The following is a 26,596-nucleotide window of genomic DNA, read 5'->3' as shown; positions in this document are numbered from 1 at the left end:
TATAATAATAAATCAGTAAAAAAAAAAAGTGAAATTATAATAATAATAAATCAGTAACAAATAATTAATATAATAATAATAAATCAGTAAAAAATAAATAGTAATAAATCAATAAAAAATCAGTAAATAATAATAATAAATCAGTAATAAATAATAATAAATCATTAAAAATAACAATAATAATAAATCAGTAAAAAAAAAAAATATAATAATATTAAATCAGTAAAAAATAATAATAAGTCAGTAAAAATAATAATACATCAGTAAAAAATAAATAATAATAATAAGTCTGTAAAAAATAAGGATATCATAAATCAGTAACAAATAACAATAATAATAATAATAATAATAATAATAATAAATCTGTAAAAAAAAAATCAGTAAAATAATAATAATAATAATAAATCTGTAAAAAAAAAAAAAACATTTTAATCAGGCAACCATGTAGCTGGCCAACAGACCAAAGAAGTTGCCCTCCCAAGACACAGCTCAGTGTTCACGGCTGAGCCCTACTCCCCGCTTTTGGCCTCTGGAGTACGCCATAAGCATACAGTGGCAAACCATGTATCAGCAGCTATGGTAGCTGGGCAACAAACCGAAGGAGTATAGCCCTCTAGGGCCTACACCTTACTTTTGGCCTCTAGAGCATGCCAAAGAGACCAAGTCCTGCTTGCAGGCTTTAGAAGCCCTTGAGTCTGATCACCCCACCGTTGATAACTCTGTTAAATCTTGACATAGTCTTAGCAAGGAAGACTACCGGGATGCCAGGCCATGACCGAATGACTCCAATTGATGCAAGCAATGCCAGCATTGACTTCTTACATCATAGGGCAGATGGCAAGCTGAGTGGGACAACAAACTGCATGAGGCCAATCCCAGCATAGGGGGTAGAATGGAAATGTACCCCAAAAATCCATGGGACCATGTGGTTTATATAATGTAATTAACTAAAGCTCTACCTAATTCACAGCCGTGAAGATCGCGTCCCATATTGAACATTTTCATACAAACGTCTTCTGTCATGTCGATGATCTAAGGTCAGGAAATGACCAGTGTAAATCTTTCAGGTTAGAAGGTGTGGGGTGATACTTCCTCTTGCAAAATATTTAGCATACGACAGATTTAGCACCCATTGAGTCCTAAAAATGACCAACATCTGTGGCAACACGATCATCTTTGCGTTCTCTCAGAACCTCTTTTCTTTTCTCCCCTCCCCCATTTAAAAAAATAAAATATTGACTGACCCTTCACGTCATGTTGTCTATCAAGGCTGGCAGAAACACTCATTATTAAGTGTTAAATGTGGTCTAGTTGCCCCACAGGCCCATCGAGGATTCCCAAACAGATCAATGGAGAAATTCAATGGAGGATATCTGTAACAGAAGTGAGGAAGCGCTGTTAATTTAATACCAACACTTTCTTCATTTCAGTATCACCAGGATGAAACATAAGACCAAACATTGCTTGACCACAGTAGTAACTCTCTTACAAGGCCTCCTGGGTTGATTTCTGTTTGACGGTATTGAATCTAAATCTGAATATGTATCATTCAGGTATATTGTTGCAGTTTAACATTAAACATGGCTTGATTTTTATCGTATCCACAAACACAGTCTGCCAATATAAACACTAATAAACACTTATGGACAGCATTTTACATCATCGTCTATCACATTCCCGAAAAGAAGGCTGTCTGAATTCTAAGATGCCTTAAAATGCTGCCTACCAAGATGCCTTATTCTGACAATAACGAGGGAGCTATGTGCTTCCTCGGCCTCAAAGGCATCTCGGAATTCACTGCGGCACAACTTTTCTCACACTAGTACCCTGTGATTAATTATTCACCTTCCATGCTGGAAATGCTTAGGGGCCCAAAGTGGCAACTTGGCGGTGGTGGGCTTGAACAGATAAGCATAATATAATAATAATAATAATAATAATAATAATAATAATTAATGCTTAGGGGCCCAGCAGTGGCAACTTGGCGGTGGTGGGGCTTGAACAGATAAGCAGATGCTTTTTTTTTTTCCATTAATAATAAATCAGTAAAAACAATAATAGTAAATCAGTTATAAATGAATAATAATAATAATAATAAATCAGTTAAAATAATAATAATATAATAATAATAATAATAATAATGATAATAATAGTAATAATAATAATAATAATAATTAATGCTTAGGGGCCCAGCAGTGGCAACTTGGCGGTGGTGGGGCTTGAACAGATAAGCAGATGCTTTTTTTTTCCATTAATAATAAATCAGTAAAAACAATAATAATAATAGTAAATCAGTTATAAATGAATAATAATAATAATAATATATCAATTAAAATAATAATAATATAATAATAATAATAATAATAATGATAATAATAGTAATAATAATAATAATAATAATAATAATAATAATAATAATAAATGCTTAGGGGCCCAGCAGTGGCAACTTGGCGGTGGTGGGGCTTGAACAGATAAGCAGATGCTTTTTTTCTTCCGTTTAATAATAAATCAGTAAAAACAATAATAATAATAATAGTAAATCAGTTATAAATGAATAATAATAATAATAATAATAATAAATCAGTTAAAATAATAATAATATAATAATAATAATAATAATAATAATTAATAATAATAATAATAATAATAAAATAATAATAATAATAAAATAATAATAATAATAATAATAATAATAAATGCTTAGGGGCCCAGCAGTGGCAACTTGGCGGTGGTGGGGCTTCAACAGATAAGCAGATGCTTTTTTATCCATTGATATTAAATCAGTAAAAATAATAATAGTAAATCAGTAATAAATGAATAATAATAATAAATCAGTAAAAAATAAAAAAATTCAAAAATTAAATAAATAAAAATAAATAAATACTTAGGGGCCCAGCAGTGGCAACTTGGCAGTGGTGGGGCTTGAAGAGGATAAGCAGATGTTTTTTTATCCATTGATAATTGTATTATGAGCAGTTAAGGTTTGAGAGCCTTGTTCAGGGGCCCAACAGTGACAACTTGGCGGTGGTGGGGCTTGAACCAGCAATCTTTGAATACTAGTCAAGTACATTTATCATTAAATGCAATTTGAGCAATTGAGGTTTGAGAGCCTTGAATAGTGGCCCAACAGTGGCAACTTGGCAGTGGTGGGGATGAACCAGCAACCTTCTGATTACTTGTCAAGTACCCTAACCGCCGAGCTATCACTGCCCGAATTTTTATAAAGGTGTACAAGTGTCATTTATTTTGCAATTTTGGGTTTGACCGTGACTTTGTAGCAGTTTTTGCTACACGGAGGGAGATGTTAGCTGGAATGCTAGCGTGTTGTGTTGCCTCAGCCCATTGGTCTGAATGGCCTGAGGCTAACTGGGTTAGCTTAGTAAGCGAAAACTGCGGGTGCAGTCGCTGTCTAAGTAGTGCGTCTCAATAATCTGCCTAGGTAGGCAGTGGGCAGCAAGGCAGTTCACAAGGTTTTCAGACAGACCCTGTGATTAATTATTCACCTTCCAAGCTGGAAATAGAACTACAGGGGTTTCTACCCTTCATCCTTTGGATTGTTTGCAGTCTGCTACACATTGAGATGCTGTCTACATTTTTGTACCTCAGGTCCATCATTCCTGTACATTAATACATGCATTAGACCGGCTTTTCTTGTTGGCCTTTGTGTTCTTGCTGCTAAAGTTTGAAACCCTTTCTAGGCTAATGATGTGGCATTTCTGCACAGAATTGATGTACGGTAGCGGCAGTGGTAGACTGTGTTAAGAGACAATGTTTTACCGAAGTACTACCAAGCTCATGTGGCTATATTTATCACAGTAGCTTGTCTGCTTTCCATGCAGTGCCGTCTGAGGGCTCAATATTCATCCACATTCAACATCAGTCCCTGGCTTTGCACTACATGGACCGAGTTCTTTCCAGGTTCCCTGAATCCTTTCGCAATACTATGAACAGTAGATGGTGAAAGACTAAATTAGTTGCATTCTTGCATTGAGAACTGATTTTTGAACTGGCAATTCTTCTCTGAAGTTTGGCACCCATACCCCTTTTCCACCAAAAAAAAACATGGTTCTTGAACCGGTTCTGTTCAGGTTTCTTAGAACCTTGTTGTTCTGTAGAGAACCGACGTGCGTTTCCACCAGTTTTTGAGAACCAAGCAGCGTCATTAACGGTGGGCGTTACTTAACGAAAGTTAAGAGTAGTAATATCATGGCGGAGTGTGTGGATTATGTGCGAGCATTTGTGCTGCTGTTACAGATGTTCGTTTTTATGCAAAAAAGCATCGATCAGCTATCGGTGATAAGAAGACGTAGACGTGTTTGTCGCAGTTGTTGTTTTCTTTAGTTTATTGACGTGAGAAGCGTTTTGTGCTTCGGTTTCACCGCGTCTCTCGGCGCAAAATGCCGGTTTACTCAGCGCTCGACTCGAGCGGTGAAACATCACTGAAGTTCCTCAACACGAACAAACATCTGCGTGAAATAACCATCAAATCCAGTCTTAATCCAGTCCACGTTAAGCATTTTCCGTTCTGTCCGGGTCACTTATCACGTCATATCACACAATTCATCTTTTAAAAGGCGCTTTGAAAATATCAGCGGCATGTAATCAGGTGAACTTTAAAAGATAAAAATTCAGCATCTAGCTCCATATGAGACACCAGCTGACGCCGTTGTTGCTGTCGCTATGCTGTACAACATGACACGCCCACAGACGGACGTCACGGTTCGGGCTGAAAAACCAAGTATTCTGTGGGGCCAGATTGGCCCGCTAGTTCGCTGTCTGGCACCTCTTGTTTTCGGTGGAAACACGCGGAACCGGTTCAAAACCAAGTTCACGAACCAGAACGGCCCCCGTTCCCCGTTGCTTGAAAAGACTGATCCTTTGGTGGATCCATCGTGACTCCCTCTCCTGTCTTACCAGTTCACCTGCTTTACCTCAATCACAACCTTTTTGGAGTGTGTACTGGACTAGTAATGAAAAGGTTGCTGGTTCACGCCCACCACTGCCTGGTCGCCACTGTTGGGCCCTTGAGCAAGGCCTTTAACCCTCAGTTGCTTAGACAGTGTGCTGTCACAGTACTGTAAGTCGCTTTGGATAAAAAGCATCTGCTAAATGCTGAATATGTAAATGTTTTAACATCTCACACCTGGAACAGTCTAGAATGTCTTGGAAGTGAGTCAAACCAAAGTGTGTTAATGTCTCGCTGAATTTAAACAGAACATTATAAGAGCTAACGTTTATGTAAATAAAAATGCTGTGTGATTAATAATAAGCGGTACAGTTTGTTCCTAGAACTCGTGGTGTTTAGAGTACATGTTGTTTTACCCTGAACTCCCACGCCCTTGATGTTAACTGATGTTAGTCAAACATGCGCTCTTCATTTCTGGTCAGTCTGACTGATAGAAATGCTTAACCACATGCTGTGTGGTCATCGGGGGTGTATCAGTTTAACCCCATTTTACATTTTCTTTGTTATATGATTTTCACCCTGCTAAATATAGATACACTATATGGACAAAAGTATTGGGACACTCCTTAATCATCAAATTCAGCCTTGGTACACTTTTTGCACCAGATGGTGTGTGTATATAGATCGAATAGGCATAACATTATGACCACCTTATTAATATTGTGTTGGTCCCCTTTTGCTGCCAAAACAGTCCGGACCCATCGAGGTATGGACTTCACTTGACCCCTGAAGGTGTGCTGTGGTATCTGGCACCAAGATGTTAGCAGCAGATCCTTTAACTCCTGTAAGTTGTGAGGTGGGGCCTCCATGGATCAGACTTGTTTGTCCAGCACATCCCACAGATGCTTGATTGGATTGAGATCTGAATTCCTGAAGCATTTTTGCTTTGTAGCAGCTGAAATATACAGTGTATCACAAAAGTGAGTACACCCCTCACATTTCTGCAGATATTTAAGTATATCTTTTCATGGGACAACACTGACAAAATGACACTTTGACACAATGAAAAGTAGTCTGTGTGCAGCTTATATAACAGTGTAAATTTATTCTTCCCTCAAAATAACTCAATATACAGCCATTAATGTCTAAACCACCGGCAACAAAAGTGAGTACACCCCTAAGAGACTACACCGCTAAATGTCCAAATTGAGCACTGCTTCTCATTTTCCCTCCAAAATGTCATGTGATTTGTTAGTGTTACTAGGTCTCAGGTGTGCATAGGGAGCAGGTGTGTTCAATTTAGTAGTACAGCTCTCACACTCTCTCATACTGGTCACTGAAAGTTCCAACATGGCACCTCATGGCAAAGAACTCTCTGAGGATCTTAAAAGACGAATTGTTGCGCTACATGAAGATGGCCAAGGCTACAAGAAGATTGCCAACACCCTGAAACTGAGCTGCAGCACAGTGGCCAAGATCATCCAGCGTTTTAAAAGAGCAGGGTCCACTCAGAACAGACCTCGCGTTGGTCGTCCAAAGAAGCTGAGTGCACGTGCTCAGCGTCACATCCAACTGCTGTCTTTGAAAGATAGGCGCAGGAGTGCTGTCAGCATTGCTGCAGAGATTGAAAAGGTGGGGGGTCAGCCTGTCAGTGCTCAGACCATACGCCGCACACTACATCAAATTGGTCTGCATGGCTGTCACCCCAGAAGGAAGCCTCTTCTGAAGTCTCTACACAAGAAAGCCCGCAAACAGTTTGCTGAAGACATGTCAACAAAGGACATGGATTACTGGAACCATGTCCTATGGTCTGATGAGACCAAGATTAATTTGTTTGGTTCAGATGGTCTCAAGCATGTGTGGCGGCAATCAGGTGAGGAGTACAAAGATAAGTGTGTCATGCCTACAGTCAAGCATGGTGGTGGGAATGCAAGTTACATTTCATTGAGGGACACATGAACTCCAATATGTACTGTGAAATACTGAAGCAGAGCATGATCCCCTCCCTCCGGAAACTGGGTCGCAGGGGAGTGTTCCAGCATGATAATGACCCCAAACACACCTCTAAGACGACCACTGCTTTATTGAAGAGGCTGAGGGTAAAGGTGATGGACTGGCCAAGCATGTCTCCAGACCTAAACCCAATAGAACATCTTTTGGGCATCCTCAAGCGGAAGGTGGAGGAGCGCAAAGTCTCGAATATCCGCCAGCTCCGTGATGTCGTCATGGAGGAGTGGAAAAGCATTCCAGTGGCAACCTGTGAAGCTCTGGTAAACTCCATGCCCAGGAGAGTTAAGGCAGTTCTGGGAAATAATGGTGGCCACACAAAATATTGACACTTCAGGAACTTTCACTAAGGGGTGTACTCACTTTTGTTGCCGGTGGTTTAGACATTAATGGCTGTATATTGAGTTATTTTGAGGGAAGAATAAATTTACACTGTTATATAAGCTGCACACAGACTACTTTTCATTGTGTCAAAGTGTCATTTTGTCAGTGTTGTCCCATGAAAATATATACTGAAATATCTGCAGAAATGTGAGGGGTGTACTCACTTTTGTGATACACTGTATGTATATACAGTGTATCACAAAAGTGAGTACACCCCTCACATTTCTGCAGATATTTAAGTATATCTTTTCATGGGACAACACTGACAAAATGACACTTTGACACAATGAAAAGTAGTCTGTGTGCAGCTTATATAACAGTGTAAATTTATTCTTCCCTCAAAATAACTCAATATACAGCCATTAATGTCTAAACCACCGGCAACATAAGTGAGTACACCCCTAAGAGACTACACCCCTAAATGTCCAAATTGAGCACTGCTTGTCATTTTCCCTCCAAAATGTCATGTGATTTGTTAGTGTTACTAGGTCTCAGGTGTGCATAGGGAGCAGGTGTGTTCAATTTAGTAGTACAGCTCTCACACTCTCTCATACTGGTCACTGAAAGTTCCAACATGGCACCTCATGGCAAAGAACTCTCTGAGGATCTTAAAAGACGAATTGTTGCGCTACATGAAGATGGCCAAGGCTACAAGAAGATTGCCAACACCCTGAAACTGAGCTGCAGCACAGTGGCCAAGATCACCCAGCGTTTTAAAAGAGCAGGGTCCACTCAGAACAGACCTCGCGTTGGTCGTCCAAAGAAGCTGAGTGCACGTGCTCAGCGTCACATCCAACTGCTGTCTTTGAAAGATAGGCGCAGGAGTGCTGTCAGCATTGCGGTAGAGATTGAAAAGGTGGGGGGTCAGCCTGTCAGTGCTCAGACCATACGCCGCACACTACATCAAATTGGTCTGCATGGCTGTCAACCCAGAAGGAAGCCTCTTCTGAAGTCTCTACACAAGAAAGCCCGCAAACAGTTTGCTGAAGACATGTCAACAAAGGACATGGATTACTGGAACCATGTCCTATGGTCTGATGAGACCAAGATTAATTTGTTTGGTTCAGATGGTCTCAAGCATGTGTGGCGGCAATCAGGTGAGGAGTACAAAGATAAGTGTGTCATGCCTACAGTCAAGCATGGTGGTGGGAATGCCATGGTCTGGGGCTGCATGAGTGCAGCAGGTGTTGGGGAGTTACATTTCATTGAGGGACACATGAACTCCAATATGTACTGTGAAATACTGAAGCAGAGCATGATCCCCTCCCTCCGGAAACTGGGTCGCAGGGCAGTGTTCCAGCATGATAATGACCCCAAACACACCTCTAAGACGACCACTGCTTTATTGAAGAGGCTGAGGGTAAAGGTGATGGACTGGCCAAGCATGTCTCCAGACCTAAACCCAATAGAACATCTTTGGGGCATCCTCAAGCGGAAGGTGGAGGAGCGCAAAGTCTCGAATATCCGCCAGCTCCGTGATGTCGTCATGGAGGAGTGGAAAAGCATTCCAGTGGCAACCTGTGAAGCTCTGGTAAACTCCATGCCCAGGAGAGTTAAGGCAGTTCTGGGAAATAATGGTGGCCACACAAAATATTGACACTTCAAGAACTTTCACTAAGGGGTGTACTCACTTTTGTTGCCGGTGGTTTAGACATTAATGGCTGTATATTGAGTTATTTTGAGGGAAGAATAAATTTACACTGTTATATAAGCTGCACACAGACTACTTTTCATTGTGTCAAAGTGTCATTTTGTCAGTGTTGTCCCATGAAAAGATATACTTCAATATCTGCAGAAATGTGAGGGGTGTACTCACTTTTGTGATACACAGTGTATCACAAAAGTGAGTACACCCCTCACATTTCTGCAGATATTTAAGTATATCTTTTCATGGGACAACACTGACAAAATGACACTTTGACACAATGAAAAGTAGTCTGTGTGCAGCTTATATAACAGTGTAAATTTATTCTTCCCTCAAAATAACTCAATATACAGCCATTAATGTCTAAACCACCGGCAACAAAAGTGAGTACACCCCTAAGAGACTACACCCCTAAATGTCCAAATTGAGCACTGCTTGTCATTTTCCCTCCAAAATGTCATGTGATTTGTTAGTGTTACTAGGTCTCAGGTGTGCATAGGGAGCAGGTGTGTTCAATTTAGTAGTACAGCTCTCACACTCTCTCATACTGGTCACTGAAAGCTCCAACATGGCACCTCATGGCAAAGAACTCTCTGAGGATCTTAAAAGACGAATTGTTGCGCTACATGAAGATGGCCAAGGCTACAAGAAGATTGCCAACACCCTGAAACTGAGCTGCAGCACAGTGGCCAAGATCATCCAGCGTTTTAAAAGAGCAGGGTCCACTCAGAACAGACCTCGCGTTGGTCGTCCAAAGAAGCTGAGTGCACGTGCTCAGCGTCACATCCAACTGCTGTCTTTGAAAGATAGGCGCAGGAGTGCTGTCAGCATTGCTGCAGAGATTGAAAAGGTGGGGGGTCAGCCTGTCAGTGCTCAGACCATACGCCGCACACTACATCAAATTGGTCTGCATGGCTGTCACCCCATAAGGAAGCCTCTTCTGAAGTCTCTACACAAGAAAGCCCGCAAACAGTTTGCTGAAGACATGTCAACAAAGGACATGGATTACTGGAACCATGTCCTATGGTCTGATGAGACCAAGATTAATTTGTTTGGTTCAGATGGTCTCAAGCATGTGTGGCGGCAATCAGGTGAGGAGTACAAAGATAAGTGTGTCATGCCTACAGTCAAGCATGGTGGTGGGAATGCCATGGTCTGGGGCTGCATGAGTGCAGCAGGTGTTGGGGAGTTACATTTCATTGAGGGACACATGAACTCCAATATGTACTGTGAAATACTGAAGCAGAGCATGATCCCCTCCCTCCGGAAACTGGGTCGCAGGGCAGTGTTCCAGCATGATAATGACCCCAAACACACCTCTAAGACGACCACTGCTTTATTGAAGAGGCTGAGGGTAAAGGTGATGGACTGGCCAAGCATGTCTCCAGACCTAAACCCAATAGAACATCTTTGGGGCATCCTCAAGCGGAAGGTGGAGGAGCGCAAAGTCTCGAATATCCGCCAGCTCCATGATGTCGTCATGGAGGAGTGGAAAAGCATTCCAGTGGCAACCTGTGAAGCTCTGGTAAACTCCATGCCCAGGAGAGTTAAGGCAGTTCTGGGAAATAATGGTGGCCACACAAAATATTGACACTTCAGGAACTTTCACTTAGGGGTGTACTCACTTTTGTTGCCGGTGGTTTAGACATTAATGGCTGTATATTGAGTTATTTTAAGGGAAGAATAAATTTACACTGTTATATAAGCTGCACACAGACTACTTTTCATTGTGTCAAAGTGTCATTTTGTCAGTGTTGTCCCATGAAAAGATATACTTAAATATCTGCAGAAATGTGAGGGGTGTACTCACTTTTGTGATACACTGTATATATATATATATATATATATATATATATATATATATATATATATATATATATATATATACATACAAGAGAGAGAGAGAGAGAGAGAGAGAGAGAGAGAGACAGCTCACGAGTAAGCCAGATAGCGTTAGTACAATAGGTAGCGTTTTCTTCAATATGGTGAAAAAAATTTACAAAAACAGATGGAGGATGAAGAGAGGAAGACCAAATATGCACCGGAAGAACCTGCCAAAGAAATGAGCCGTGTCGGCAGTTCAGAACAGACTAAAACACTATCTACTGTACGGTTTGTCAAGCCAAACGGTGTAGCGACATTATGAACACAGTAACGATCCACATATGCAAGGACACGATTCTTCTATAGACAGTCGAGAAAGAGGTTTTTAGAGCAGCGATCAAAACAGTGAATTCCAGGTTTGTCTTACGGGGCGAAAATACTTCAGGTCAGTCGCTATTCCAACGTTATAAGCGAACTGGTATCCGAGATATTTAAAATCGTCCACTTTTTTACGACGACGTTTGCAAACGTCGTTTTATTCGTTAAACGGAGAGCTTTCTTCTCATAACTGTAGGAACTACAAGATAGAATTTATAATGCAGTTTTTTTGCCTATACTAGTAGACCATTAGGATATACTGTATGAGACACATATCAAGCCGATATGTTAAAATGTCACAGCAATAAAATGGACATAATGTTGTGGCTCCCAATGTGGTTCTATTTTGGTTGAAACAGGACAGTTGGCAACATTTGCATCCCCTTTGAGGCTCCTAACTGCGCCTCTACAATCTACTCTTCTTTCTACCTTTAGGAAGTGTGTTCATGCACTCGGTTTATGTGCCAGCATGTGGCACTTTGGTCAAACAAAAGCACAGAGGAAAACCTCACGACATGACCAGCGAGTGTGAGCCAGCACTGAGCGGTGGAGTTTTATGTGAGGAAGCTATTGTGTGGTCTTCAACGCCCGCTTTGGTGGATTAAAGATCGGGCTGGTGCTGGCAGTGATTGACTTCCTGAGGTGTTTCTTGAAGACATAATGAGTTCTAGTGGTGTACCGATGTTGTATTCATATGCAGGTCCAAAATTTGATGGAATTTGATGTCTGCAACACACTCAAAGTTAAGATAGATGCATTTAACCCCAAGTGTTCCATCGTCTTACCTATTAATGACACATTTGGGAACTGAGGACACTAACTGTTGCAGCTTGATACGAGACTTCAGCCACTCAACAGTCCCATGTAGGAGCACTTTGTAGTTCTACAATTACTGACTGTAGTCCATCTGTTTCGCTGCATGCTTTGTTAGCCCCCTTTCATGCTGTTCTTCAATGGTCAGGACTCTCCCAGGACCACCACAGAGCAGGTATTATTTGGGTGGTGGATCATTCTCAGCACTGCAGTGACACTGACATGGTTGTGGTGTGTTAGTGTGTGTTGTGCTGGTATTAGTGGATCAGACACAGCAGTGCTGCTGGAGTTTTTAAACACCTCACTGTCACTGCTGGACTGAGAATAGTCCACCAGCCAACAGCGCCCCGTGGGCAGCGTCCTGTGACCACTGATGAAGGTCTAGAAGATGACCAACTCAAACAGCAGCAGTAGATGAGCGATCGTCTCTGACTTTACATCTACAAGGTGGACCAACTAGGTAGGAGTGTCTAATAGAGTGGACAGTGAGTGGACACGGTATTTATAAACTCCAGCAGCACCGCTGTGTCTTATCCATTTATACCAGCACAACACACACTAACACACCACCATGTCAGTGTCACTGCAGTGCTGAGAATGATCCACCACCTAAATTGAAGAACAGCATGAAAGGGGGCTAACAAAGCATGCAGAGAAACATATAGACTACAGTCAGTAATTGTAGAACTACAAAGTGCTTCTATATGGGAAGTGGAGCTGATAAAATGGGCAATGAGTGTAGAAACAAGGAGGTGGTTTTATTGTTATGGCTGATCGGTGTACAGTTTAATAGGTGATGGATCAGGGCTGCAGGCAGGACAGTCAAGCACTCACACTCCTGGCATCATCTTGCTGAAATAATAGTAGCTTATGTCTCTCTATAATCCCAGTATATGCCTCTTTGTCAATGGGACCTTCACACAAACACAAGTCACTCATGCTGTGGGCAGTTGCACCTTTCACTGATAACAGTCTGGATGGTCCTTTTTATCTTTGGTTTAATAAACTCCCAAAACAAGCTGACTGTTGAACCTATCTGACAACAGCAAATGTTTCACTGTTTTGGACCACCTCCTAAATACATAGGTGTGCATAGTGTTCCCAGTAAGCACTGGGAGCTGGGAAAAAGCCTCAGTTTCATATGAATCATCTAAAAATAAAACGTTGTTCTTATTTATGTTGCAGGCCTGATGGAGCTGGGAACACATCGAAAGCCAAACGGAGCAGATCTCAATCTACGCCCGTCCCGCAGCAGGGAATCCTGAAGCCCGGGTGGCGCAGAACGTCCCCCTTCCCTCCTTTGACTGCAACCCCACGTCCTGTCTCGTCCACCTACCCCAAGATGATCGGCAAACTGAAACAAAACCTGCTGGTGGCCTGCCTGGTCATCAGCTCCGTCACGGTCTTCTACCTGTGTCGACATGCCATGGAGTGCCACCAGCGCATCGAGGAGCGGGGCCAGCCGCTGCTGGGCAGCCTGCACGCCACGCTTCGCTCCGGACAAAACCTCAGCGCCCCTTACGTTTACAACAAGGACATGCCCCTGATCTTTATCGGCGGCGTTCCGCGTAGCGGGACGACGCTCATGAGGGCCATGCTCGACGCCCACCCGGACGTGCGCTGCGGCGAGGAGACGCGCGTCATCCCGCGCATCCTCGCCATGAAGCAGATGTGGAGCCGGTCCGGTCGCGAGAAGATGCGCCTGGACGAGGCGGGTGTTACGGACGAGGTGTTGGACTCCGCCATGCAGGCTTTTCTGCTGGAGATCATCGTTAAACACGGCGAACCGGCTACCTACCTGTGCAACAAGGACCCGTTCGCACTTAAATCCCTCTCGTACTTGGCGAAGATCTTCCCGCAGGCCAAGTTCATCCTCATGATTCGCGACGGCAGGGCTTCCGTCCACTCTATGATCTCTAGAAAGGTCACCATCGCCGGGTTTGACTTGAACAGTTACCGGGACTGCTTAACGAAATGGAATCGGGCTATAGAGACCATGTACACGCAGTGCCTGGAGGCGGCCGACAAGTGCCTACCGGTGCACTATGAGCAGCTGGTCCTGCACCCGGAGAAGTGGATGCAGACGCTCCTGAAGTTTCTGAAGGTTCCCTGGAATGAGGCCGTCCTGCATCACGAGGAGCTAATTGGGAAGGCAGGGGGAGTGTCGCTATCCAAGTAAGTATTGGTTGATTGGTTTATGGCAGCCACAAGAAACAGATACAGTTAGTAACAGAATGTTAGGGATGGCGTCTCAGACTCGTGCGCAGTTTACCGATTCGCATATGAGGCCAGTCTTGCGCATGGAGAGTCACTCACTGATCTTGAATCCTGAGTCCTTACACAGCATCGAAGACCCCACCCTTTTTTTTTTTGTCCGGTCTTTTCTCACCTAGCAGAGCTACTTATGAGAACCCCCTGATCAGCCATAATATTAAAACCACCTCCTTGTTTCTACACTCACTGTCCATTTTATCAGCTCCACTTACCATATAGGAGCACCTTGCAGTTCTACAATTACTGACTGTAGTCCATCTGTTTCTCTGCATGCTTTCTTCAATGGTCAGTGCTTTCCCCACAGTACCACCACAGAGCAGGTATTATTTAGGTGGTGGATCATTCTCAGCTCTGCAGTGACACTGACATGGTGGTGGTGTGTTAGTGTGTGTTGTGCTGGTATGAGTGGATCAGACACAGCAGCACTGCTGGAGTTTTTAAATACCGTGTCCACTCACTGTCCACTCTATTAGACACTCCTATCTAGTTGGTCCAACTTGTAGATGTAAAGTCAGAGACGATCGCTCATCTATTGCTGCTGTTTGAGTCGGTCATCTTCTAGACCTTCATTAGTGGTCACAGGACGCTGCCCACGGTGCGCTGTTGGCTGGATATATTTGGTTGGTGGACTATTTTCAGTCCAGTTTTATTAATTTCTTGTATGCAGGCTAAAATAGCTCCACCACTATTTTTCTCTCACACGGTCAGCCGGGTTGCTTAAGCCCTTTGTTTCCTGTTTTCTCTTGAGGCTTTTTAGAGCGGCCCTTATCAAGTTAGCCTCAGCGCAACACACTGTTAGACACCACAGCTGATACAGGTTTTGTTAAGGATTAGTTTATAGCTCATATAGTGTGGATTTCAATTTCAGTTGTTCCATGTACAACCCCAAATCAGAAAAAGTTGGGACAGTATGGAAAATGCGAATAAAATAAACATTCCTTACATTTACTTTGACTTTTATTTGATTGCAGACAGGATGAACCTGAGATATTTCATGTTTTGTCTGCTTAACTTCATTTCATTTATTAATAAACATCCATTCCTGCATTTCAGGCCTGCACCACATTCCAATAAATAATGATGTGATTCCAAGGAATTACTTTAGCAAACCTTTGTCAAGCACTACAATACATGCATGAGTTACATGCACAAATGCCACTTAAAACTTTACTGTGCAAAAACGAAGCCTTATGCTAACCATGTCCAGAAGCGGCGTCGATTTCCCTGGGCTCGGAGGCATCTAGGATGGACCATCACACACTGGAAACGTGTATTGTGGTCAGATGAATGAAAAATAGACGCCGTGTCCATAAGCCAGGGTCTGTCATGGTATGGGGCTGTGTCAGTGCCCTTGTGTGATGGCAGAATTATTGCAGAAAAGTACATTGAGATCTTAGAGCAACATATGCTGCCTTCAAGACGTCATCTTTTTTAACAAACAATGCAAAACCACAAGTCTTTGAGAGTATCATTGTTCTTTATTGTCCACCTCGTACATATCCAAATAACCACAGAGAAGACCCTAGTTTGGACAGTTCTGGTCTATGATTGGAGAGACATATCATTACACCCGAAGATCTGAAGAATCTGTAGATCTTTTGCTTTTAATAATTGATCCAACTGGACAAAAGCTGTCCATCATTTTGACATCATCTCCATGAGTAGAAAGGTTAATGGTCTTTGCTGTTGGCATTACTTTTGTCTTCTTTTTATTGACCTAAGTCTAATCTTTTCACTCTATTTTTAAGGGCCTTCAGATCTATCTAATTTTCTGCTGAGCTATTTTATGTACACTGTATGGCCAAAGTATGTAGACGCCTGAGCATGAGTTTGTTAAACATCCACAACTATTATGGCCAATATTATGGAGTTGCGACTAATAGGTTGTCCTACAACAGCTTCTGCTGTTCTGAAAAAGTCTGTCTGTCCGTTTATTTAACAGAGCATTTTGAGGTCAGGAACTAATGATGGATTAAGGACTAAGTCCTGTCCAGCAATTAATGGTCCAGTACATTGCAATGCTATTTAGTCCTATTTTGAGGACAGGGTTCTGTTCAGGTCACTGAAGTTCCTTCACAGCAATGGATGTTGTATAGAATGGATGTTATACAGCTGTTAGCAGTAGGTTTAAACGTAAAATAACATTTTAAATGTTCAGTACATCAGTGGAAACAGCCAATAGAAGGACTAAGTGTTGGACTCCAATAAGATACGATTCCTTTTATTGATCCCCATGGGGGAAATTCGAGTTTTACAGCAGCTCCAGCACAGAGTTAATAGAGGTGAAGATTTAATAAGTAAATAAAACAGGGTAGAATAGAATAAAATAAAAATTTTGACTTTATAGGGCAATTACTATTATACAGCAGTATGGTAAATGTAACTATATAGGAAAACACTATATACGACTAGGCATAACATTATGATCACTGACAGGTGAAGTGAATAACACTGATTATCTCTTGATTAATCCTGATATTACGCAGCAAGTGAACATTTTATCCTCAAAGTTGATGTATTAGAAGCAGTGAGGATTTGAGCGAGCTTGACAAGTGCCACATTGTGATGGCTAGACGACTGGGTCAGAGCTTCTCCAAAACTGCAGCTCTTGTGGGGTGTTCCCGGTCTGCAGTGGTCAGTATCTGTCAAAAGTGGTCCAAGTAAGGAACAGTGGTAAACCGGCGACTGGGTCATGGGCGGCCAAGGCTCAGTGATGCACGTGGGGAGCGAAGGCTGGCCCGTGTGGTCCGATCCAACAGACGAGCTACTGTAGCTCAAATTGCTGAAGAAGTTAATGCTGGTTCTGATAGAAAGGTGTTAAAATACACAGTGCATCACAGTTTGTTGCGTATGTGGCTGCATAGCCGCAGACAAGTCAGGGTGCCCATGCTGACCCCTGTGCACCGCCGGAACTGGACCACGGAGCAATGGAAGAAGGTGGCCTGGTCTTATGAATCATGTTTTCTGCTTACGTTTCTGGAACACATGACACCTGGGGGGGAACACATGACACTATGATGCACTATGGGAAGAAGGCAAGCCGGCTGAGGCAGTGTGATGCTTTGGGTAATGTTCAGCTGGGAAACCTTGAGTCCTGCCATCCATGTGGATGTTACTTTGACACGCACCACCTACCTAAGCATTGTTGCAGACCATGTACACCCTTTCAACGCTTCGTCTAGCTCTTGGGTTGAAGGAGCATGTGACTAAATGTACTGTCCAGCCGCCATAGTGCCTCATTGAGACGGTGAGAAGGATTGTCCAGGATTTTGTCTTTCATCCTCCTCTCATCCGCTACCTCCAGACTGTCCAGCTTAGAGCTGGCTTTCCTCACTGGCTTATTCAGTACAGTGTCTTAATCCAGATGTTACTGATCTTTATATGTTCCGTGGGATTTTGACAATGTAATCCAGATGCACTTGCTTCACTTTTGCTCGTAGTTTCCTCACTATACTGGAATGCATACAATTGTTCGCACTGTATGCGAATCCATCGAGGCATCAACGTAGCGTGTAGACAAACGCATTTGTTGCGGTCTCCACTGTACCCATAGAAAGATGCTTTTAGTTTTAGTAAGATGCCAAGTGTTTGGTGTTCTGCTTAAACCTGTAGTCCATACACTGTACCCAAAGAAGATTGAGAGAAAAGGATGGCAGTGTTTGCTGGAGGTGAATGAATGGGGAGGCACATTGATCCCAATAAAGTATTAATAAAACGTGACCTTGTATAGTGCCTTGGGCCACAAACTAGCCACAGACCTGACTTTGACCTGACCAAACTACAGTGGTACCATGAAACTCAACGTCAGTTGGTTCTGGGAGTGGTGTTGAGTTTCAAGGTATTTTTTCCCATAGAGATGTACAGGGGTTGGACAAAATAACTGAAACACCTGGTTTTAGACCACAATAATGTATTAGTATGGTGTAGGGCCTCCTTTTGCGGCCAATACAGCGTCAATTCGTCTTGGAAATGACATATACAAGTCCTGCACAGTGGTCAGAGGGATTTTAAGCCATTCTTCTTGCAGGATAGTGGCCAGGTCACTACGTGATGCTGGTGGAGGAAAACGTTTCCTGACTCGCTTCTCCAAAACACCCCAAAGTGGCTCAATAATATTTAGATCTGGTGACTGTGCAGGCCATGGGAGATGTTCAACTTCACTTTCATGTTCATCAAACCAATCTTTCACCAGTCTTGCTGTGTGTATTGGTGCATTGTCATCCTGATGCACGGCACCGCCATTGGATGCACATGGTCCTCCAGAATGGTTCGGTAGTCCTTGGCAGTGACGCGCCCATCTAGCACAAGTATTGGGCCAAGGGAATGCCATGATATGGCAGCCCAAACCATCACTGATCCACCCCCATGCTTCACTCTGGGCATGCAACAGTCTGGGTGGTACGCTTCTTTGGGGCTTCTCCACACCGTAACTCTCCCGGATGTGGGGAAAACAGTAAAGGTGGACTCATCAGAGAACAATACATGTTTCACATTGTCCACAGCCCAAGATTTGCGCTCCTTGCACCATTGAAACCGACGTTTGGCATTGGCACGAGTGACCACAGGTTTGGCTATAGCAGCCCGGCCGTGTATATTGACCCTGTGGAGCTCCCGACGGACAGTTCTGGTGGAAACAGGAGAGTTGATGTGCACATTTAATTCTGCCGTGATTTGGGCAGCCGTGGTTTTATGTTTTTTGGATACAATCCGGGTTAGCACCCGAACATCCCTTTCAGACAGCTTCCTCTTGCGTCCACAGTTAATCCTGTTGGATGTGGTTTGTCCTTCTTGGTGGTATGCTGACATTACCCTGGATACCGTGGCTATTGAAACATCACAAAGACTTGCTGTCTTGGTCACAGATGCGCCAGCAAGACGTGCACCAACAATTTGTCCTCTTTTGAACTCTGGTATGTCACCCATAATGTTGTGTGCATTGCAATATTTTGAGCAAAACTGTGCTCTTACCCTGCTAATTGAACCTTCATACTCTGCTCTTACTGGTGCAATGTGCAATTAATGAAGATTGGCCACCAGACTGGTCCAATTTAGCCATGAAACCTCCCACACTAAAATGACAGGTGTTTCAGTTATTTTGTCCAACCCCTGTATGTGGAACCTGTTAATGCGTTCCATTGCCCTGTGGAGCTAATATATTTTTAGGCTAATGTACAACCCCAAATCAGAAAAAGTTGGGACAGTATGGAAAATGGAAATAAAATAAAAATGCAGTGTTCCTTACATTTACTTTGACTTTTATCTGATTGCAGACAGTTTGAACCTGAGATATTTCATTTGTTAATATACTTCCATTCCTGCATTTCAGACCTGCAACACATTCCAACAAAATGTTGGGACGGGGGCAATTTAAGGCTAGTAATGAGGTGAAAAAAACTAAATAATGATGTGATTCCAAACAGGTGGTTGTAATCATAGTTTGGTACAAAAGCAGCATCCAGGAAAGGCATCCAGAGTCTTTAATGAGCACAGATAACCAGAGGATCTCCAGTTTGTCAACATATGCATGAGAAAATGATTGAAATGTTTAAAACCAATGTACCTCAAAGAAAGATTGGAAGGGGCTGCTCGGGTGGCGCAGCGGTAAAAACGTGCTGGAACCAGAGCTGGGATCTCGAATACATCATATCAAGTCTCAGCTCTGCCTGCCAGCTTGGCTGAGCTGCCATATGAACAACAATTGGCCTGTTGTTCGGATAGGGGAATAGGATATTAAAAGCCGGATAGAGACTCTCATAACTAATAAAATAACGACCTCTGCTGACTGACTGATGGCACCTGCACAGAGATGGGAAAAGAGTGCGTTGATCAGGGTGTGTCTCTCAGTACACAGAGCTGATCTGCGCTGGACTCATCAAAGTGTAGGTGACAAAATGCATACGGCTGCTGCCCACGTGTCAGAGGGGGTGTGGGTTAGCTTCGTTCTCCTCAATCAGAGCGGAGATCGAAATTGGTGGAGAGGAAGCATGACGCAATCTGGCATATGGACGTGCTAAAAAGGAGAAAAAGGGAAGAATGGGACAAAATAAAAGCTGAAACACTAAATCACTTGGTATCATCGGTGCCAAAACGTCTTTTAATTGTGGTGAAAAGGAATGGCAAAATTACAAAGTGGTAAATGCTTTACTGTCCCAACTTTTTTTGGAATGTGTTGCAGGTCTGAAATGCAGGAATGGATGTTTATTAATAAATTAAGTGAAGTTGAGCAGATAAAGCATGAAATATCTCAGATTTGCTATAGTGCATGCAGGCAAAGAGTATTCTGCAAGTCAAGACAAGTGCTTTCTGTTAGTAGTTTAGTTATTGAACAAATGTCAGGCTGGACTTTTTACACAGGCATTTAGCAAAACATGCCCCGTCTAGCTGCACTCATGCTACGGTCCTCCCAGGGGCAACTGAAGCACCCCAGCTCATTTCTGAAGCAAGGATTGATATGATTTTAGAAAATCCAAGGAGTGCTCGCAGAGCTCTAATGGCTGATGATCAACATGGAACCCCACCCTGTCTCCCAGAGGGCATGTACAGACAACCATCCATTAAATTTGGCCCGGAGCACTTGCCAGAAGAGTGCTAGCCCTATTATGTACTCTCTCGTTGGCAGCGCGGGTCTATCTATGGACAATAATTTGCTCTCAACATCAAGTACTAGCAGAGTCCCCAAAGCCAGGACGTGACCATTAGCATCAATTATGCAGTCGTTTTTGTGAGGTGACTTGCGGCAGAGGTCCGGGGGGTACTCAGGCGTACGCAGGTGGAGGGGCTCTCTAATCGGACTTTGGGAATATACCACGCTGCAGAAAAGATGTAGTTTATCATGAATAATTGACAGACGCCATTAGGCAGCGCACAACCTGTTATCTGCAGGGTGGAACGTTTTATGTACTTGGATGTTTAAGAGAGGTATAAATCAATAAATTAGTTTTTTTTTAAATACTTTAAAAAGCATTCAAATTAAAATATATATTTCTAGCAAGACAAATTAATTGATAGTCATTTTTACACAACTTTTTTTTATTTTATAAGTTCAAAACATTTAGAAATTGAAAGGTTAGCAGCTGCATTTCTTGTTTTTTTTATGCTTCTTTTAATAATTTTTATTATTTACTATATTCATTGAATTTTTTATATATAATAAAAACATTTTTAATACAAGTTTTATTTAAATACAAAATAGATTTCAAAGAAAATTTTATTTCTAGCAGTCTAAGCTTAAAATGTGTAATGCAATTTTATACAGCATTTTTATTTAATAAATGCAGAATCATTAAAAATAGTTCATCTAGACGCTGCTTTTTTCCCTTTTGGCTGCATATTTTCTTTTGACTACTGAGATTTTTAAGATTTTATTATTTATTAAACTTTTTTAATTCAGTCAGTTTAGTTTTTTTTGTTTATTTAATACAAAAATAGAAACTATTTAGCAGTTCAAGCAAATGTATAATGCCATTTTATACAGCATTTTTATTTAATAAATGCAAAATAATTAAAAAATTTTTATATATTATTACAAAAATAGCTTTCAAATAATAAAAAAAAAATTTATATAATTTTGATGACTCAATTAATTTGTTGTGTATATTTATTACAAAAATAGCATTCGAATGAAAATATATTTCCAACAGTTCAAGCAAACGTGTAAATAAAACATTTAAAAACTTGTTAGAATTTGTTAACTGCTGCAATTTTATATATATATATATATATATTTCTTTTCTTTTTTTATTGTTTTTTAAAGTTTTTTTGAATAGTTTAATAAATTGTTATTATGTGTATTAAATACAAAAATATTATTAATAATTCAATTAAAATATAGATTTCTAAAATTTCAAGAAAATGTGTGTTTCATTTAATAAATTCAAGATAATTATAAACAGAAAAACATTTTTTTTCTTTTGGTGACTTTTTTAAAAATTATTTATAACCACTCAATAATTCAGTTAATTTAGTTTTTATAAATTTAGTACAAAAATAGCGTTCAAATGAAAATATATATTTCTAGTAGTTTAAGCAAATGTATAGTGCCATTTTTACGTTTTTAGTCAATTCAAAATAATGAAAAATAGAAAAACACGTTAGACTGGTAAATGTAGCTGCTTTTTTTTTCTATTGGCTACTAAGATTTTTTTTTATTATTTATCACATTTTTTAAATCAATTAATTGTATTTTTTTTGTTCATTTAATACAAAAATATAGTTAATTAAAATATATTTTTAGCTTAAGCAAATGTATAAAATACAATATTTTTTTATTTAATCAATTTAGAAGATTTAAAAATAGAAAAGCATGCTAATGGTTAAACTAGCAGCTGCATTTTTTTCATTTTGCCTACTAAGATATATTAGCGTCAGCGCTGTGCACTGTGCAGAAAGTGTATTAATCGTTTGACCAATCGGAATCAAGGGCTTTAATCTCTGTTAAAGTGATTCTTCTCTTTACGAGCACTGTTCTCAGACACACTGGGGATTTGTGTTTCTGTTTAGGGTATTACCATATGTATAGACTGGTCAAAGAGGATGCAGATTGATCCTGTCTGTCTTGGCCAGACCTTGAAAATATCAATGCGTGACGGACCTATCAGTCTAGTCTGCCAGCTAGAAGCTAAGCCCTAGACGCTAACGGCGACAGCGTGACCACTTTCAAATGGCAAATATTCATGCCAATTAGGTTTAATGTTTTATAGCCATGCTGGCGCTCTGCTAGTTAGTCATAGCAACAGCGGAAGACAGATGATTGCTAGAGAATGGCATGAATCATTAGCCAACCGGCTGGCAGGATGGGCTTTAGCGCTTCGTCACACTTTTTTTTTGGAGATTCACCCCGCGCTGCATCGATTCGTGGAATATCACGTAGGAGAAAAAGAAGAATATGAGCCTATTAAACATGTACAAAGTGCTGAAGAGCAAATCCAGCGTAGATGGATTATTGAAGCATACGCAGTGTCTGCCAAAGTTCTGAGTGATAAATCGTGAAAAGCGCCGCCTAGTTCCGCTGTAAACAGACAGCGCAACATCTGGAGACGAGGCTCGGGTCTTCAGCTTTAGAATGTGCATGTTTCACACATGCTGTACTTGTGTGATTTGAACCAGAACCTGTTTACACAAGAGAGATACTGCACATAGGATGTGACAGAACAAAGCACACATAGTGGGCGGAGTCAGCGATTACCAATAGGTATTGAGCATATGCACGTAATTTTTGCCATCATGACGCATCATACGCTCTATTTTTGGTTCCTAGACAATAGTTCTTTTAGGTAATAACATCAAGGTGTCCATAAACTTTTGGTAACTTGGCCTACTCTGTCCTGTGTTACAACAGGTGCTCATTTCAGTAATAGTTAACCACAGAACCTGTCTCCCCTTTAAATGTTAACAACCCCAACACCCCTGGCCGCTCAGGTGGCGCAGCGGTGAAGTAGTACACCAGAGTTGGGGTTTCGAATACATCGTATCGAATCTCAGCTCTGCCTTCCGACTGGGCTGGGCGGCTGCGTGAACAACGATTGGCTGTTGTTCATAGGGTTAGGGGTAAAAGAGTCGGATCCTAGGTCCTCATAACTGGTGCAACTGCGGCCCCTGCTGGCTGACTGATAATGCTGATGGGGGTGTGGCGCTCCGTACACAGTGCCCGGCGATGTATGAACTCGATTCGCGCAGGTGAAAAATGCAGTCTGTTCTGACTGTACGTGCCGGAGTTGAGAGGCGTCCTCAGTCAGCGGTGAAGGGTCGAATCAGTATAGAGGACGCAATCAGGGTAATTGGACACGACTAGATTAACCTCATTATGGCAGTATAACAATTATTCTGGGAGAACTAAGGAAATTGTATAACACATAATACGTAATAAAATGTTATGGTCATTTTGTGGGGCTAAACTCACACTCACTGTCTTATCAGCTCCACTTACCATATAGAAGCACTTTGTAGTTCTACAATCACTGACTGTAGTCCATTTGTTTCTCTACATGCTTTGTGAGTCTCCTTTCATGCTGTTCTTCAGTGGTCAGGACTCTCCCAGGACCACTACAGAGCAGGTATTATTTGGGTGGTGGATCATTCTCAGCACTGCAGTGACACTGACATGGTGGTGGTGTGTTAGTGTGTGTTGTGCTGTTATGAGTGGATCAGACACAGCAATGCTGATGGAGTTTTTAAACACCTCACTGTCACTGCTGGACTGAGAATAGTCCACCAACCAGATATATCCAGCCAACCCTGTGGGCTGCGTCCTGTGACCACTGATGAAGGTCTAAATGATGACCAACTCAAACAGCAGCGATAGATGAGCGCTCGTCTCTGACTTTACATCTACAAATAGTGGACAGTGAGTGGACACGGTATTTAAAAACTCCAGCAGCGCTGCTGTGTCTGATCCACTCATACCAGGACAACACACTGTAGTGGACAGTGAGTGTAGAAACAAGGAGGTGGTTTTAATGTTATGGCTGATTGGTGTGTATAAAATCCCAGTGATTCATAAAATAAAAATAATTAAAACAAAAATACTGTGATATACCGTGAAACCGTCAGAATTCGAAATAATACAGTGATACAAATTTTTGGCCATACACTGCACTGCATACCTACTTTTTGGCCCTCCTCTCCATCCTCTGCTCCCTTCTCCCGACAGAGCTCGCATCCCTCGTCTGCACATGCCCAAAACATCATAATCTTTCCTTCCTCACCTTGTCTCCAAAACATGGGACACTTCTTTTAAAATGAATCTATCCTGAAAAGTGGGGGCTGAATGATGCACATGATTTTAAATATCCAAGCTGAATCTGACTGGAGTCTGCCATGTTTGTTGCGCTCATTCCCAAGGAATTTGATGAGGTCTCAGGTTACGAGAGCTAGTCGGGACGCTGACTTGGGATTAATCCGACAAATAAATGACGGTTCCTTCTTGGCATGTCTGTTAGAGTGAGCAGGGTCAGTAAGTCCAGGACATAATCTTTACATCTGTGGTCTCTTAAATTCTGTAGTAGGAATAAGTAGCCATGACGAGGCAGACAATCGCGCCTGCTTTTGGACTTCACGCACACACACACATACACACACACATACCAATGTGAGTCACGCTAGATGCCTCACCCCTCTGGCTCGCAGGAAGAACAGTGAAAATAACAGATCCTCATGGAAATGAAATACCCAAGGCCTCCAGTCTGAGGGGGGAAAGTCTGTACTTCATCCAGAACCACTTGACAGTTCATTCTGGCAATGTTTCAGAGTTGCTTTGGAAGCTGAACTGCAGGGATTGCTGGAGATCCACGGGGGACGTAGCTGCAGATAGGAATTCGCTTCTCTGATCTGTTTCCTATCTGGTTCTAGTTGCCTGTTACAGTGTGGGATGATAATCAGGAGGCTGTGACTTCTAGTCAGTGTATATAGTCCTTGTTTCTACACACATTGTCCATTTTTTCGGCTTCACTTACCACATAGAAGCACTTTGTAGTTCTATAAATACTGACTGTAGTCCATCTGTTTCTCTGCATGCTTTGTTAGCCCCCTTTCATGCTATTCTTCAATGGTCAGGACCCCCACAGTACCACCACAGAGTAGGTATTATTTAGGTGGTGGATCATTCTCAGCACTGCACTGACACTGACATGGTGGTGGTGTGTTAGTGTGTGTTGTGCTGGTATTAGTGGATCAGACACAGCAGCGCTGCTGGAGTTTTTAAACACCTCACTGTCACTGCTTGACTGAGAATAGTCCACCAACCAGTGGGCAGCGTCCTGTGACCACTGATGAAGGTCTAGAAGATGACCAAGTCAAACAGCAGCAATTGATGAGCGATCGTCTCTGACTTTACATCTACGAGGTGGACCAACTAGGTAGGAGTGGACAGTGAGTGGACACGGTATTTAAAAACTCCAGCAGCGCTGCTGTGTCTGATCCACTCATACAAGCACAACACACACTAACACACCACCACCATGTCATGTGATGTTGTGTGGTGGTCCTGTGGAGGTCCTGACCATTGAAGAACAGCATGAAAGGGGGCTAACAAAGCATGCAGAGAAACAAATGGACTACAGTCAGTAATTGTAGAACTACAACGTGCTGCTATAGGGTTAAAGCGGTGGTAAAACAGACAATAAAAGAATAAATGAGTTGTTATTATTATTTCTAGCCCTATGCTACTAAATATTTCATTATAGACTGATCAATCATTTAGAATAAGTGTGACAATGCATGATTCATCTGCTTAATGTTTTCCACTCGCACTATTTCACGTCAAAGGGTGCACACTGTTTCCATGGCAACGGTGTTTTGTTTGATCTATATAAAAGTTGCAACGTGACATACAGAAAGACACGTACGCATACGCAATGTTACCTTTTGGT

The 26,596-nt window shown here is 41.9% G+C and overlaps 1 protein-coding gene across 4 annotated transcripts in view; it reads left to right on the top strand.

Annotated features, from left to right (window-relative positions):
* Positions 1 to 26,596, top strand: part of tpst1 (tyrosylprotein sulfotransferase 1) — a 69,989-nt gene that overhangs the window by 16,349 nt on the left and 27,044 nt on the right. For all 4 annotated transcript variants that reach the window (XM_063016361.1, XM_063016358.1, XM_063016360.1 and 1 more), the window contains exon 2: positions 13,143 to 14,132. In XM_063016361.1, the coding sequence (XP_062872431.1) occupies positions 13,300 to 14,132 (833 nt within the window). In that variant the 5' untranslated portion in view covers positions 13,143 to 13,299. The remainder of the gene's footprint in view (positions 1 to 13,142; positions 14,133 to 26,596) is intronic.

This window comes from Trichomycterus rosablanca, chromosome 20 (genome assembly GCF_030014385.1).
Source record: "Trichomycterus rosablanca isolate fTriRos1 chromosome 20, fTriRos1.hap1, whole genome shotgun sequence".
In the NCBI taxonomy this organism is placed as follows: domain Eukaryota; kingdom Metazoa; phylum Chordata; class Actinopteri; order Siluriformes; family Trichomycteridae; genus Trichomycterus; species Trichomycterus rosablanca.
This window is presented reverse-complemented; position numbering and strand designations above follow the sequence as displayed.